Below are 16,044 nucleotides of genomic sequence, written 5' to 3' on the forward strand. Positions count from 1 at the left end.
AAGTAGTCACAGAAATGGCATTCGGAAGTACCATTATGTAAAGTGTTTAACCTGGTTTGTGCCAGTGAAAATTCAGAGCCACGTGAACAGCCAAAAATTAAAGCAGCCAAAAATGAAAGTGGCTGCATTGTCATTATTATTTTGAGTGTTGTTAAGGTGTGTGGAGTGCAGCGGTGAAATATACTGTGAAACACACAGTATATGCAGTATGAATTCTTGCAGCCATTAATTCAGCCAGGCTTGTCCTACCCTAATTAGTCACTGTGGGTGTGAGCGTATGAATGTCACAGATATTAGTCTCAGTGGTATCTGTTCACACAGTGGAATGTTAAAATGAAATGATCAGTGTAAGCAGATTTTTACCATGACTATGCATGGCTCATAAATATCTCTTTTCAAAACAGCTCAAAATTAAAGCATTCATATACAACATACAGTTCTGGGTGCGTGTGCTCACTACACAGTTTCTATTGAGTTTTAACAGGATTAAAAATTTCAAATTCCAAATGAGGAACAGCCTGCTTTTTCATATTTCAGTATTATGATTAATTGTGACACTGATTCTGTGCCTGTGAAAAACACAGCGGACAATTATTTGCATGTGAGCTGTGTCCATTCAAAAAGGCAATAAGCGGTATTCATAAGCGGGACGCTACTTGTCATTGTTATCCGGCTCATTCCAGCACGTTGCAGACCACGTGAGGCAACAAGTGCCCTCATTCTCCTCCCTCGTTTTCCCCTCTCTTCCCCACTCCAGCTGGATGTCTCCCATGGTAACCGTTGGCATGGAGGAGGGATCTTCCTCTTCAGTGTTTGTGTTACTACGACTGCCGCATATCAGCACAAAATGAACCGTGAAAATTAATCTTTGAAGCCATGACATTGATGTGTGGTCATATGCGCGGTAGCCTCCTGTATGATATGGATGGTGTTTATGAACGTATATATGCACGTTTTAAGGCATACAATCAATTTTTAAATTACAAATTACATCTACAGTAAATATTTTGCTTATCACTCGAAATTATCATAATTTATGAAAATAATGACATTATAAACTCCATCATGTTGTGCTATGCCGTATTTACTGCATTAACTTTGGCGACGTATTGTAGGCCTAAGATTAACTAGAAATACCTATGTGGCCACTAGAGGGCAGAAAGAGACGTTTGGTCGTCATCACAGTCAGACAAAACACAGAAATCATTAATAAAAATGTCATACTGTGGGGTAACACAATTTAACAATTGTTAAATCACTTGTTTCTAAAGATCTGAGTCAAAAATAAACCTTTTCTTTGAAAATAATCTTTAATTTTCACAAGAGGTGATGCTCTCAAGACACTTATTCCATTCAACTGAACAGCATAATGAAATGATCGAAGCCGCTGAAGAGAATTCGACCGCAAGAGGCTACGAAGAATAATAAGAGATTATCGGTTTAGAGGCGCACGACGGTATTCACGTAAATTGCTTCCTGTTGGCACCTCTGTTCAAGTTGTCTTACAGCATTTGGTAAGTATATAATATCACGTGCTGATGAGAAATTCCGTAAACATTGCAAAGGAAACCAGCATATCTCATATATTAATTTAGTTATATAGGCACTGCTTTATTTATCTTGCTCAAATAGTATTTAAAATTGTTTAGCAAGAATGCCTAGATCTTAGTGTCTTTTTGGCGAGATGAGAATGAAGAACATGTGTGTTCCACTTGTCCCGGAATTAATCATTTAAAACAAGAAATAAACATTCATAGATGACGTTTTATTTTTGGTGACAAATGAAACATACAAGAAATACATTCAGGAAATGATGGAACAATCAACTTATGACAGGCGGCTGTCAATATGGGAACACGTGACCACAAATCACGTGACACGCGCCGCTCCGGGGGAAAAATGGGTTGATAACCCAGCGCATCATCCAGCCAGTAACAGCACGTTGGGAGATCAGTTAAATCATTGCATTTCTAAAGGGGCGCAGCGGACGAGGGGGCAAAAACGCTGACTGGATTCATACGACCGAGTATAACGAAGACGCGTCTTGTCCAAGGATGGTGAGCAGCAACATCCTAATGGTGTCACGTTTTGCTGGAAGAGGTACGAACGCGCATCTACTCTAACAGATGTTGCCCCAAAGCAGACGGGCGATTAAATGTGTCTCGAATCCGTTTTTTCCAAATAGATTTTTTAACATTCATGATAAACTAAATGTTTATGTTAGTTTGGAAAATATACACGTGGGTCCTGTATTCTCCATAAATGCCATTATAGTTGTCCGATATTGCAATGATAATTTGATGTTCATATTTGTGCCCAGCGGGAACAGTTAAAACCCGGCTTAATATTAATAATATTTTGTCCGAGACCGTGATTTGCATTGGGGCTGTCTTTATATTATGCCAAACCCAACATACGCAGCTGTTTATTATATATGAACCATTACTTTTGTGCCTTCTGGCAAATCGTTCATGTAATTATAGTCCTAGAAACAGTGGATATTCCAGTTTTCAGAACGCTGTCTGTAATGCATTTGCTATAAGAGCTAAAACACAGTGGTCCATCTTTCCTAGTAACCATTTAAACGTGTAACTAACTGCATAACATTTTGGTGCTGATGTCCCCTAGGCTGTATTTTGAGTTTTACTCTTTAACTGAAGCCTATGTACATTATTATTATCTGAGGACAGAGTTAATGGTCACCTGGATGCCATATATCTTGCAGGTTCTTTTAGTGCACTGTCCGCAGTGGGTATTATGCACTTGAAGCTCCAGCTTTCAAAGTATGATCATCATGTTTCACATTACAGCACTGTTTTGTCTTCTATTGCACTGCAGTTGTCCTGTATTGCACTGTTGTTTGTCCTACTGTACCGATGCAGTTGTCCCTTACCCTGCAACTGTGGCATACGAATTTCACTGTGTTTTACGGAACATGTGACAATAAAAACTTGAAACAAAGCAGAAAGATGTCCTGACCAATGCCATTAAAGCATTGAAGTATTCCCTTTACGTTTATGGGTCTCCGTGTAGTTTGTAGAGCTCAGGGAATTTTGGACTAATCAGCAATTTCTCACAGCTCATTTGAGGCATGTTTGCACGCAAACCAAGGTTGTCTAGAGAATGCCAAAAGTAAACTGCTGGATGTAAATGTGATGTTTGTAATACACCCAAAGGCTTGTCATGATGTGCATTCTGTTTTTCAAATCTTCACGGGAACAGCACTGCTCTCAGGATAACTTATTTTTGTTACCAGGAACAGGGCCACTTTTTGGCCAATTTTGGATTTGAACGCCCCCCGAATTAGTTTGCTCCTGATCACCCCCCTCTGCGAAATTTGCTCCCACTCTTAAAATACCAACAACTCCACCAGAACTACAACCATCCACATTGCATGGCTTTTTTCACTACACAGAAGAGATGTTGCTAAACATCTCTCTTAATGGGTACTCTTTGCACAAAGAGACATTCTGTATGTAAAAGAGGCCATTGTGCCAGGTACAAACAGCCCTGACTTCTCTGTGCGTGAAGAGAGTTCATCTGTCCATGAAAGCAAATGGTGACGTATATAGTTTTCTGCATCCTGTGCAGAATTCAACACTTTATAAGACGCAGGACAAACATCCTGTTCTCTGCTTTGTAATGTGTTAGTATTTGGTATAAATTGTAATGGGGAGATTTTTCCCTTTACTGATTAATAGCAACAATTTGGTAGTGTTTTAGAACAAGGTTCAGAGGCATTTCCAGCCACAAAATTAAAAAAAAAAAAAGTGAAAAGTAAAAAGTTAGTCATTCATAAAACTATGGATATCAACTTTCAACAATCTTTAAAAATAAATTCGAATTGATTGCCATATACGGAATCTTCTGTTTTCTCTGTCAAATAATTTGTGACATTTGTGTTTCTATATGTGTATCTGTGTGAAAGGTAGTGGCTTCTCTTTTATATATTTCTGCACATACCGGGCTAAGTAGGTGACTAACTGCTGTATTTCTTTCTACAGGTTTTCTTTGAAACGCTGTAAATGATGCTGCATGCTCAGTCAGCCGCTACCATCAAGCCACCCCTCCACTCAACTGTCCTTTCTTTTCTGACGTTCTCCAACTCCAGTCCCTCAGAGCATGCCTTCCTGCTGACTGGCCCACCAGCACCAGCTAACTGCAGCCAAGACGGCTCCTTGTCCACCCCCCAGCAGAACGGCTCCCTTGCCTCGTACGTCCTGACCTCAGCAGAGACGGCCACCCTCAGCCTTGTCTTCGGGGTGCTATGGCTGGTCTCCGTCTTTGGCAATGCCCTGGTGTGCCTGGTCATCAACCGCAGCCGGAGGACTCAGTCCACCACCAACTACTTTGTGGTGTCTATGGCGTGTGCCGACTTGCTCCTCAGCTTCGGCTCTGCTCCCTTCATCCTGCTGCAGGTCAGTTCCACCCAGTGGATGCCAAATAACATAATGTGCAAGGTCATCCGTTATCTCCAGTACCTGTCCCCTGGAGTACAAGTCTATGTTCTCCTTTCCATCTGCATGGACAGATTCTACACCATTGTCTACCCACTAAGCTTCAAAGTGTCCCGGGAGAAGGCTAAGAAAATGATCCTGGCTTCCTGGATGTTCGACGCAGCCTTCGTATCTCCATGTTTCTTTTTCTACGGCTCTTCACAGGACGGTCACTGTAACTTTTTCCTGCCGGATACCTGGGATGGCATCTCTTATGGTGTCACGCATCTCCTTGTTGGATTGGTGGTTCCTATGGTGCTCATACTTTTGTTCTACCACAAAGTTGTCAAGTACATTTGGAGGATCAGCACCGACGGGTGCACTGTGAGACGGACGATGAACATCGTGCCTAGGACTAAAGTCAAAACTATCAAGATGTTCCTTATGCTCAACTTTGTGTTCCTCCTCACCTGGATACCTTTCTATGTGGCCCAACTATGGCACCCAAAAGATAATTTTTCCAGACAGGGAGTGCTGTTTTTCGTGGCCATCACGTGGGTCTCTTTTAGCTCCGCTGCATCAAAACCCACCCTATACTCCATTTACAATGCCAGCTTCCGGCGCGGGATGAAAGAGACCTTCTGCATGTCAACTATGAAGTGCTACCGCAGCAATGCCTACACCATCACTACAAGCTCTCGAATGGCTAAAAAGAACTATGTGGGGATACTGGAGGTCCCCGTACCACCAAAGTCTGTCACCAAAGACTCGATATACGAGACCTTTAACCGTGAGGCAAAGGAGAAGAAGTTGGCTTGGCCCATCAATACCAATCCACCCAATACATTTGTGTGACAAACGGCTCCGAATAAAAAAAAACTAAGAAACAAATATATCAAAATAAGAACTTAAGCTACCTTTACACTGTCAATTTTTTCTACAGATTAGTTGTGTGTGTTATGTTTAATTTCCCAAAACTTGTCTGTATACTGCCAGTCTGGCAGAAACAAAAAGTGCTATTCATGAAAATTACAATAACATTTTTAAGAAGAACAAATGTATTGATCACCTTTGTCTTAAGTTTCAGTGTTTTGAACTGGTGTAGGTCAAGCCCAGGTTTTCTGGGACCCAAGAACTAATGTCACAACAAGGTGTCAGGTGATATCGTGACTGACCGTTGGCCTCTACGATGCTTCACCTCTGTGCCCCAGAGCAAAACAAAGACGCTGTAGCCCAACTTGTGCCAAAACAATCAAAATGACCCTCCACTGGGCTATGACTCCTACATTGAGGTTGAGGACTACCTATGCCTTGTGTATATTCACTGTGCTGCCGGTACTGAGCTGTGATTGGTCAACCGTCATGTGACACAGAAAGTGTATTTCTTATAATGTGCTGTGACATACCATCTGTGAAGGATTCCATTTTTTCCATTACTGTGGTCAGTCTCCCTGTTTTGTAATGTAATAAATAAAAGACATTGTGTATCCATGTGTCACACCCGGCTCCGTCCAACCCTCATGTGTGCCACGCCCCCCTCGTTAACCCGTATTCTTCCCTGACGGATCTCACCTGTTGCTAGTTTTCCTCAGCGTGTTTAGTGTATTTAGTCCTTGTCATAGTCAGTGATCCCTAGGTTAGTCATTGTATTGTCCGTTGATGTCCACGCTTGTCCCTCCTTGGCTTATTAAAACCCCCGTTCACCTGACTTCCTGGCTGCTCTCGTCTGCTTCCCTGCTCGCCTCCAAGCCGAACGTGGCACCATGTTAATGCTGCAGGCTAACTTATAATAAATTTAAAATACCAGAAATGTGTAGAGTGTAAAGCTACACTATACTTTAATCACATCCCATTCTTAATACATAGGCTTTAATATGGAGTTGGCCCACCCTTAGCAGCTATAACAGCTTCAACTCTTCTGGGAAGGCTGTCCACAAGGTTTAGTAGTGTGTTTATGGGAATTTTTGACCATTCTTCCAGGAGAGTATTTGCTGGGTCAGGCACTGATGTTGGATGAGAAGGCCTGCTCAGAGTCTCCACTCTAATTCATCGCAAAGGTGTTCTGTTGGGTTGAGGTCAGGCTCTGTGCAGGCCAGTTAAGTTCCTCCACACCAGACTTGCTCATCCATGTCCTTATAGACCTCACTTTGTGCACTGGTGTGCAGTCATGTTGGAACAGGAAGGGGCCATCGCCAAACTGTTCCCACACAGGTGGCAGCCCAAAATGGCTTCGAATGCTGCAGCATTAAGAGTTCCTTTCACTTGACCTAAGGGATCAAACCCCACCTCGGACAAACAACCCCACACCATAATCCCCCCTCCAGCAAACTTTACACTTGGCACAATGCAGTCAGGCAGGTACCGTTCTCCTGGCATCCGCCAAACCCAGACTCATCCATCGGATTGCCAGACAGAGAAGCGTGATTCATTGCTCCAGTGAGCATGTCTCCACTGCTCTAGAGTCCAGTGGCGGGGTGCTTTACTACACTGCATCCAACACTTTGCATAACACTTGGTGATCTAAGGCTTGGATGCAGCTGCTCAGCCATGGAAACCCATTCCATGAAGTTCTCCACGCACTGTTCTTGAGCTAATCTGAAGGCCACATGAAGTTTGGAGGTCTGTAGCTATTGACCATGCAGACAGTTGACGACTTCTGCACACTGTGCGCCTCAAGAGTGTGAATGGCCAGACTCATTGAAACTTACAGGACTTCCACAAGTGCAAAACTGCTATCTAAATACAAAAGTGGTGCGCAGAATAATAATGATTCTGAAACTGATACTTCATTGATCCCTGAGGGGCATGAAGCAGGGACTTTCTGATCATAGGCACAGAAACTTAGCCCACTGAGCCATACAGTCTATGCTTGAAGCAGTTCTATAGGTAAAAATGGGTCTCATCCAGTATTAGCTAGGAGTCCCTAATAAAGTGGGTCATCCATGATACTAGCTAAGTGTCCCCAGTAAAGCCGGTCCTACCCATTTCTACCTAGGTGTACCTATTAAAGTGGGTCCTCCCCGGTACTACCTAGGTGTAACTAATAAGGTGGGTCCTCCCCGGTACTACCTAGGTGTAACTAATAAGGTGGGTCCTCCCCGGTACTAGCTAGGTGTAACTAATAAGGTGGGTCCTCCCCGGTACTAGCAAGGTGTAACTAATAAGGTGGGTCCTCCCCGGTACTAGCTAGGTGTAACTAATAAGGTGGGTCCTCCCCGGTACTACCTAGGTGTAACTAATAAGGTGGGTCCTCCCCGGTACTAGCAAGGTGTAACTAATAAAGTGGGTCCTCCCCGGTACTAGCTAGGTGTACCTAATACGAGTTGGTTCTTCCTGGTACTAGTCATGTGTACGTAATAATTTGGCCACTGAGTGCGGTCAGTTCCATCCAGTATGACACTGGCCAGCTATTCAAGGTCTTAAGAAATGCAATACGCCAACAAATTCAGGTTGATATGAGTTAGCCAACTGAATACAAATCAATAATTGCACATTTTAAGTTACTTAACATTTTGCTCTAAACAAGAAAATTGTGACCTCTTTAACCTAACCACCCCCCCCCCCCCCTTGATTCCCGGTGTGATGGATGGTGTATTTGATCCAAAACATAAGGATTTATATAATAATATGGCATAAACAAATAAAGTACAGGGATTTTTAAGTATGTGCAGTGTCTGCAATGACTTTTCATATGGCGTTTTGTTATGGACAGGATGCTGTCGACATCCCATTTAAACCGTCATAAGACTGGTGTTGGATGAAAGCAGTACATAGAAAGTATCTTTGTATGAATCTTATAATCAAAGTCGCAGATATAAAAGAAAAAAACATATTTCTACTGATCAGTTAGGTAAAGATAAAAAAACTTTCTAGACAAATCATCATGTTTCAAACAACTTCAGTTTAAGTTTAGTATCACTCTAATATGCATGACAAATGGAATTGTTCTTTTATGTTGCATAAGTATATTGTATAACCTTCTGTATAGTTTTAAAAATACTTTTTAAAAACATCTTACCAATGTTTCTGCCACATGTCAGTTACATGTCAAGCAGAATCATCTGAAACATCATCCACTATTGTTTTTTTTTCCCATTTCTTTGGGCTCCAGGTCATGTGCTCCTAACAGATTATGCATCTTTATGTTTTAACCAAATGGTTTGGAGATAGATTCATGTCTGAAGTAATTGTATGTAAAAATGAATTGCAAATCCAAAATAATATTCCTAAATCCGTAACTTGACCTGTAGGCAAAGATTTTGCAAGTACACTTCTACTGTGACATTTACAACAGATTCTCACAATCAGTTTGCACTGCATGTGTCACACTCTAGGTTTCACTCTCATTTTATGAGATTAGTTTAGACAGTTTATTGCCACTAATGTGCAATCGATTCATCGGCGTACGTAGATAAATTTACATCTAAAGTAATCATATGTAAATGTCATGATGACATCGTAATTTTATGAAACTCAAATTCATAGATTTCCTGATTTGGACTGGAATTGATCAATGCATTCCGGAATGGCCCCAACCCTGGTGCCCACACCCACCCATCATCTCCTCTTTATCCTACCCAACCACCCGAAAAATACCCCTCCCAAAAATAAGGATTTGGGAAAATATAAGGCATTTATTATATTTAATCATTTCTGCAGTTCTGCATGCAAGTTTGCAAGCAACTGAATCTCTTTGCGACTGAGAGATTGTCGAGCCACAGTCCTGGATCCTGTCAAATAATCTTCTGTATTCTTCTCTCTTAGGCTCTTTCTCTGCATTTGTAACTTGTTTCCTGATAGAATCTTCACAGCAGCCACCTGCCCTCTTGGAACTTTCACTCTATGAACAACTTCTTGTAATGGTGAGTTTAGTTTTGGTTTACTTTTGGATTCAGAATTAGCAAAAACCACTGATTGCATACATTACTTACACAATATATTTGTGCACATAAGATAAGCAGAACTCATCATGTTACTTAGTTCTATAACAACAAAGCACTAAATTTCGAAAACAAAATCCAGTTATTTTTGAGGATTTTGGAGGGCCCCCCATCCAGGCAGTGCACTGGTTGTTCAGCTCCACCATGACCCGCAGTCAGATGCCCCTGACCCCCCCCACCCCATGCCCATGTTGATGAAAATTATTGATTGAGCAATTGAAGTGCAGTGTGGCGCTGATTAAAATGCCTCCTTCTTTCCCCATGACTTTATCCTCTGAAAGCTTTGCTTCCATCTTTTGCTGGAAACTCAGGACCTCTACAGACAGCGCTGTAGGAGGAAGACACAGCGGATCCTCTCTGATCCCAGTCATCCAGAACTTCTACAGACAGCATTATAGGAGGAAGACACAGCGGATCCTCTCTGATCCCAGCCACTCAGGACCTCCACAGACAGTATTATAGGAGGAAGACACAGCGGATCCTCTCTGATCCCAGCCACTCAGGACCTCTACAGACAGCATTATAGGAGGAAGACACAGCGGATCCTCTCTGATCCCAGCCACTCAGGACCTCTACAGACAGCATTATAGGAGGAAGACACAGCGGATCCTCTCTGATCCCAGCCACTCAGGACCTCTACAGACAGCATTATAGGAGGAAGACACAGCGGATCCCAGCCACTCAGGACCTCTACAGACAGCATTATAGGAGGAAGACACAGCGGATCCCAGCCACTCAGGACCTCTACAGACAGCATTATAGGACGAAGACACAGCGGATCCCAGCCACTCAGGACCTCTACAGACAGCATTATAGGAGGAAGACACAGCGGATCCCAGCCACTCAGGACCTCTACAGACAGCATTATAGGAGGAAGACACAGCGGATCCCAGCCACTCAGGACCTCTACAGACAGCATTATAGGAGGAAGACACAGCGGATCCTGTCTGATCCCAGCCACTCGGGACCTCTACAGACAGCATTATAGGAGGAAGACACAGCGGATCCTCTCTGATCCCAGCCACTCGGGACCTCTACAGACAGCATTATAGGAGGAAGACACAGCGGATCCTCTCTGATCCCAGCCACTCGGGACCTCTACAGACAGCATTATAGGAGGAAGACACAGCGGATCCTCTCGGATCCCAGCCACTCGGGACCTCTACAGACAGCATTATAGGAGGAAGACACAGCGGATCCTCTCTGATCCCAGCCACTCGGGACCTCTACAGACAGCATTATAGGAGGAAGACACAGCGGATCCTCTCGGATCCCAGCCACTCGGGACCTCTACAGACAGCATTATAGGAGGAAGACACAGCGGATCCTCTCGGATCCCAGCCACTCGGGACCTCTACAGACAGCATTATAGGAGGAAGACACAGCGGATCCCAGCCACGGATTCTTCACACCCCTGCCATCAGGCAGGCAGTACAGGAACACCCAGACCCACACCAGCAGGTTCAGGGACAGTTTCTACCCGCAAGCCATCAGACAACTGAACTGCTGAAATACTAAACACCTTGAACATCCTTATCTGACCATACTTTAACTTTAAAAATACCTTTTGTACACATGTAGGAGAGTGTATATACAGATACATGTACACACTACACTCTTCTGTACTACAGCCTTTGATAAGTACCTGCACATGCTAAACACTGTGTACTAAGCACCTCATTATCTTACTATTTTATTCTACTAATTACTAGTTGTACCATTATGCTACTTTATTTTATTCTACTTAAGTGTTATTATTATTATTTTTTTACTGTTAAGTAATATTTTAGTTTGCAAACATTGAGGGGGCTCAATTCAAGGAATGTCATTACAGGTAATGATGCTGCATCGTTATCTTACATGACAATAAACTTAAAAGTTATACAAGATTGCCTTAAATGATGACATTTTTAATAATCTTACTCTCCATGACACACGCAGACACACAAGCTTGGCAGTGAGCCTTGAAAATCATAACATTAATAAAATAATCATTCTTCAGTATCATGTCCAACATGTCCATACACAGGATCAAGTATATATACTTACTCAAGGGTACATCCACTGTACACATATTGTGAATTTTCCCATAATACAGTAGCATTGTGTGCATTAGTGAGGCCTGACTATAGTGTCAATAAATAGCATGGAACTAATCAAGTGCCCACAGGGTGGTTAAAGCTGCATTCGGCCTTTGCTGTCCTAATACTGATAACAGATCCCCTTCCTGTCATGATGCCTAAAATCAGGCACGTCCGCCATCGGCATGTCGACTGCTTGGTCAGCTCGCTCCTCCATTCCTCATGAACTTTCACCTCCTGACCGGGCAGCTATCCCAGCCCCCGCTGCCACCTCCCACCTGATTCTCACTAGGACTCCCTCTATGTGTTGGTGCTCGGGTGGCTTTTGGCGATTTTAGGGGCCCTGGCTGCACTCGGAGGCCCTTTCTGATCGTCCCCAGTCAATAAAGCCTTGATTTCCGACGGGATCTTCCCCTGGTCCATCGCAGAGCACCACTGCTTGTACTGAGGAGAAAACAAAAAAAATACAACTACTATCAATCAGTAAAATTACTATCCATCCATCATATATAACCATTTCCTCAATTGAGGGTAGCTGTAATTATTGTTCTGCTTGCATAAACCAGAGGTTCCCAATGTTTAAAAAACATAAAATCATTACAGTTATCACAAACACAGACACTGTTAATTTGGGTGTTATGGTCTAAAAAGTTTGGGAAGTCATGTCCAAAACCAGGGGTATCCAATCTTATCCGCAAAGGGCCGGTGTGTATGCAGGTTTTCGCTGCAACTCCCTAATTAGGGCACTAATTAGAGGAATGTTTGACTGAAGAGTCCTCACACCTGGGTTTGAACAACTGACCTACAGGTTATCCCAAAAACCTGCATACACACCGGCCCTTTGCAGATAAGATTGGCCACCCCTGTCCTAAACCTTTAAATGGATGTATCCCTCAATATGTTTTGTATTCTACAGTGTATCACTTACTATACAGTTACATTCTGTATAATCAGTGCCAGTCAGAGACAGCATAGCGCAGTAGAAAGGCTTAACCGCTATTTCATCCTACCCGGCAAAAACTACTTCCAAGCACTACAGTGCATGCATAAATCGACATTACATCACACGTCTACAGTGCTTAAAATTTTTGCTACCCTTTCGTGTTAAATCTAGGGGCCTGTTTCAGAAAGCAGGATTTCTTGCTTAGCTGGATAACTTGTCAGTTTAAGGTAGTCTGGACTAAATGGACGAATATAATTTCCAGTTAAACTGGGGTACCTTAAATTCGACAAGTTATCTGGCTAAACAAGAAATGCTGATTTCCCGGACACAGGTTTGGTATTAACACAAGTAGGGACCAAATTTGGCTACGGACTGGTACGTCGAGCTCCCTCAGAATACGGCGCCCTAGGCAGCCGCCTATGCGCCCTATAGGATTGACCGGCCCAGTGTATTAGGTTATACACAGCAGTATACAAAAATGTTTTATCCTAATTTAAAACCTATAATGAGAGTTTTAGACCGCTATGTTTCAGCGAAGGTGGATGGTAAGGTATACTCCGGGTTACTCCCGGCTTGTGAGTACCATGCCCAGCTCCTCCCGCAGGGCGCAGATGGCCCTTTCCTTACTGGACACCAGATCTTCCAGGTACTGGTAGCGCAGCTTCTTGCGCGCCCTGCACTCCCTGGCGCTCTGCCGGCTGCGCTCCAGCTTCGCCTTCAGGTCGATCTTCGCAGGTTTGCGCCCCCGCTTGCCAGGCTTCTTCGCCTTTCCGCCCCCTATCTGAAGGAGAAGCGACTTCTCAAACTTGCGTGCAAGTTTTACATTCAGCATTTGCCTTGATTTCTATTCAACTCTCACAACCATTAACAAAACGCAATAAGTATTTTAATTGATATATTTAATTGGTTATGTAAGAAAAGTAAAATATCTTAAAAACAAAAATACGACAAATCTCACTTTCCATGTTTTTCAATTTGATTTGAAACAAACACTTTTTCTATTTTCTAATTCTATTTTGAGGAGCAATACATAGCTCATATCCGATAATTCAACGCAATCTAATATATTTCGGCAAACTTTTTTAATGTACCTTAATTTTACGTTATTTTTAGTATATATTTAGTTACAACTTAACTAATGTGCCTAATGTAACAAACTTTGAATCTTAGTGTTAAAAAAACAACATGTACTAAGAGATTTGCTACAATAATTAACGTACATAGCCTATAGAAAAAGTAGGTAGGGCTATGGTAAATCTTACAAAAATACGATTACTCATAATAAAACGGTAAAATGGGTAGTTATAATCCTAGTTTGTATTAAACAAGCATATAACTAGCTGTAAAGTATTATATTTACTTTAAACATTATAGCACTACATGCAGTAGCGCAACATTTTGAAATATCCGTGTCGACTTCACATCTTTATAAATTGCAGAATGTATTTATCCACCAGAATGGTTATTTGTATCTTACCTTGCCGTCATCCATTTTGCGCAGATTTAGGGCAGATGACGGTTCGGTGAAGCAGCTGATCGGACCGGCAGACGCATGCAGACCCCGCACTCCTGCTCCGCGACCCCGCGCAGCCCCGTCCGCTTTTATCGGCACCCCTCTCTGCTTCCTGGTACTGGGACTCGTCTGGTTTCTGGGAAGTGGCGTTTCCCCCATCAATCGTCGCTTTATAACGTAATATTCCCTATTTGCGGATATATCAAACGACACACCCAGAAACACAGTGTTTAGTATAACTAGATCAGTAAAGTTCTTCGTTGCAATCTGGCGGGTGAGGGGCGGCAAATGACGACCTCAAATCAAAGGGTATAACGCGGAATGGCGAAGATAAACTTTTCGACGTCGCTCGGGACGGGGCTCACGGTTTTGAAAAACTTTTATTTTATATTAGTGGGCTATTTCAAAGACGCGAGTTGTTGTTTGTTAATGTTTTTTTTGCTTAATTCAAGTAGTCTAAAACATGCAACCAAAAATGAAAACAGATGTTAGCGGTTACAGACAGAATTCCTTTTTATTATTGAAAATAATTGTAGCTGATAAGCAATAGACACCAGAAAGCCCTGCTTATGTTTCAAAAGTGTAAAGATATTTTCAGTTAGATTATAAAATTACTGTGGTTTAATTCCAGGTTTCTGTTCTTTATACTCTAGCAATCTCTAGCGCGTCATATTTGCGCGAACAATGATCTAGATTTATTCATCAGTTCATCTAAAGCTGTAAAGTATAACTGATAGATACTGCAAAAAAATAACCGTGGGCATCACTTGTTTTAATAACACGTATCCCCCGTTTGAAAACAGGAGGAATTACTATTTTGGAACATTACTGCATATTTTCTTACACCAGCACATTCCGTGAATTTCAAAATCCTTCGGCAAAACAAATCCTCAATCGTGTATAAAACGCCAGTGCTTACTTGGTAGTCAGAAAGTTTCAGGGCTAATACGGGGTTTCATCACCCCCTACCCCCCAAGTTGGGGGATTCACCCACCCAGCCTTTTTCCAAATGCCTTCCTTCTGCAGCTGAGCTCTCCACAGTGACTCAAACAGCTGAGTCACTCTACGGGGGCGGTGGGGGGGGGGGGGGATAATGCAGGCCGAGAGGGAGCGATATTAACGCAACCGGGAAACAAATTATGATCTTGAGGAGCTGCGTAGTATGAGGGCGTTTTTGTTGCAAGTCATTCATGATTGAGTGTATCTCTGAGTGAGCGCTGGATCAAGGTATCACAGGGAGCTGGTCACAATCTACAGGTTTATTGGTACATTTTTTTCCTGTTCAGAGACTGGTGGGTTTTAAGTATGAATGGCATCTACACAACTAATATCGAGTCAGACTGGTGACCAAAACAAGTGAAAGTCTGATGCTTCGGTGGCAGGAAATGTTGCCCTTCACTATGTTTGGAATGGTGTTAGAAGTATGATCTAGGTCAGTGGTGGTAAGGAAATTGAGGGATATGTACAAATACATAAAAAGGGAATATTGGAACAAATCAATACAAAAGCTATAGGAAACCTGACTCATTCATCAATCATTCATTATACACTCACCTAAAGGATTATTAGGAACACCATACTAATACGGTGTTTGACCCCCTTTCGCCTTCAGAACTGCCTTAATTCTACGTGGCATTGATTCAACAAGGTGCTGAAAGCATTCTTTAGAAATGTTGGCCCATATTGATAGGATAGCATCTTGCAGTTGGAGATTTGTGGGATGCACATCCAGGGCACGAAGCTCCCGTTCCACCACATCCCAAAGATGCTCTATTGGGTTGAGATCTGGTGACTGTGGGGGCCATTTTAGTACAGTGAACTCATTGTCATGTTCAAGAAACCAATTTGAAATGATTCGAGCTTTGTGACATGGTGCATTATCCTGCTGGAAGTAGCCATCAGAGGATGGGTACATGGTGGTCATAAAGGGATGGACATGGTCAGAAACAATGCTCAGGTAGGCCGTGGCATTTAAACGATGCCCAATTGGCACTAAAGTGTGCCAAGAAAACATCCCCCACACCATTACACCACCACCACCAGCCGGCACAGTGGTAACAAGGCATGATGGATCCATGTTCTCATTCTGTTTACACCAAATTCTGACTCTACCATTTGAATGTCTCAACAG

General features: G+C 42.7%; 2 protein-coding genes across 4 annotated transcripts; one reads left to right on the top strand and one right to left on the bottom strand.

Moving 5' to 3' along the window:
• The first annotated feature begins 1,899 nt into the window (after window positions 1-1,899).
• Window positions 1,900-6,244, top strand: LOC111845684 (probable G-protein coupled receptor 19). The gene is made up of 2 exons (XM_023815280.2): window positions 1,900-2,100; window positions 4,005-6,244. Exon 2 carries the CDS (start codon window positions 4,026-4,028, stop codon window positions 5,289-5,291), a length of 1,266 nt encoding a protein of 421 aa, XP_023671048.2. The 5' UTR covers window positions 1,900-2,100; window positions 4,005-4,025; the 3' UTR covers window positions 5,292-6,244.
• A 5,021-nt stretch (window positions 6,245-11,265) lies between these two features.
• On the bottom strand, window positions 11,266-14,959 carry LOC111845656 (cAMP-responsive element-binding protein-like 2). 3 transcript variants are annotated; one of them, XM_023815224.2, is made up of 4 exons: window positions 14,833-14,952; window positions 13,878-14,100; window positions 12,984-13,181; window positions 11,266-11,901 (listed from the first exon to the last, which is right to left on the bottom strand). In XM_023815224.2, exons 2-4 carry the CDS (start codon window positions 14,070-14,072, stop codon window positions 11,758-11,760), a joined length of 537 nt encoding a protein of 178 aa, XP_023670992.2. In that variant the 5' UTR covers window positions 14,073-14,100; window positions 14,833-14,952; the 3' UTR covers window positions 11,266-11,757. The 3 variants fall into 3 exon arrangements, with proteins under 3 accessions (XP_023670992.2, XP_072566309.1, XP_023670993.2); XM_023815225.2 differs by having other exon boundaries at window positions 11,766-11,901; window positions 13,028-13,181; window positions 14,833-14,959; XM_072710208.1 differs by lacking the exon at window positions 14,833-14,952 and having other exon boundaries at window positions 13,878-14,213.
• Between the last annotated feature and the right edge of the window lie 1,085 nt (window positions 14,960-16,044).

Source organism: Paramormyrops kingsleyae, chromosome 3 (assembly GCF_048594095.1).
Source record: "Paramormyrops kingsleyae isolate MSU_618 chromosome 3, PKINGS_0.4, whole genome shotgun sequence".
In the NCBI taxonomy this organism is placed as follows: Eukaryota; Metazoa; Chordata; class Actinopteri; order Osteoglossiformes; family Mormyridae; genus Paramormyrops; species Paramormyrops kingsleyae.

What these genes read in the sequence shown, in the direction of transcription:
- LOC111845684 (XM_023815280.2), top strand. Translation starts at nt 4,026, where the DNA reads ATGATGCTGCATGCTCAGTCAGCCGCTACCATCAAGCCACCCCTCCAC.
- LOC111845656 (XM_023815224.2), bottom strand. Translation starts at nt 14,072, where the DNA reads ATGGGGGAAACGCCACTTCCCAGAAACCAGACGAGTCCCAGTACCAGG. An exon ending in GCAAAATGGATGACGGCAAG is followed by an intron (nt 13,182 to 13,877) that starts GTAAGATACAAA and finishes CTTCTCCTTCAG; the next exon opens with ATAGGGGGCGGAAAGGCGAA. An exon ending in TGCGGGAGGAGCTGGGCATG is followed by an intron (nt 11,902 to 12,983) that starts GTACTCACAAGC and finishes TTTTCTCCTCAG; the next exon opens with TACAAGCAGTGGTGCTCTGC.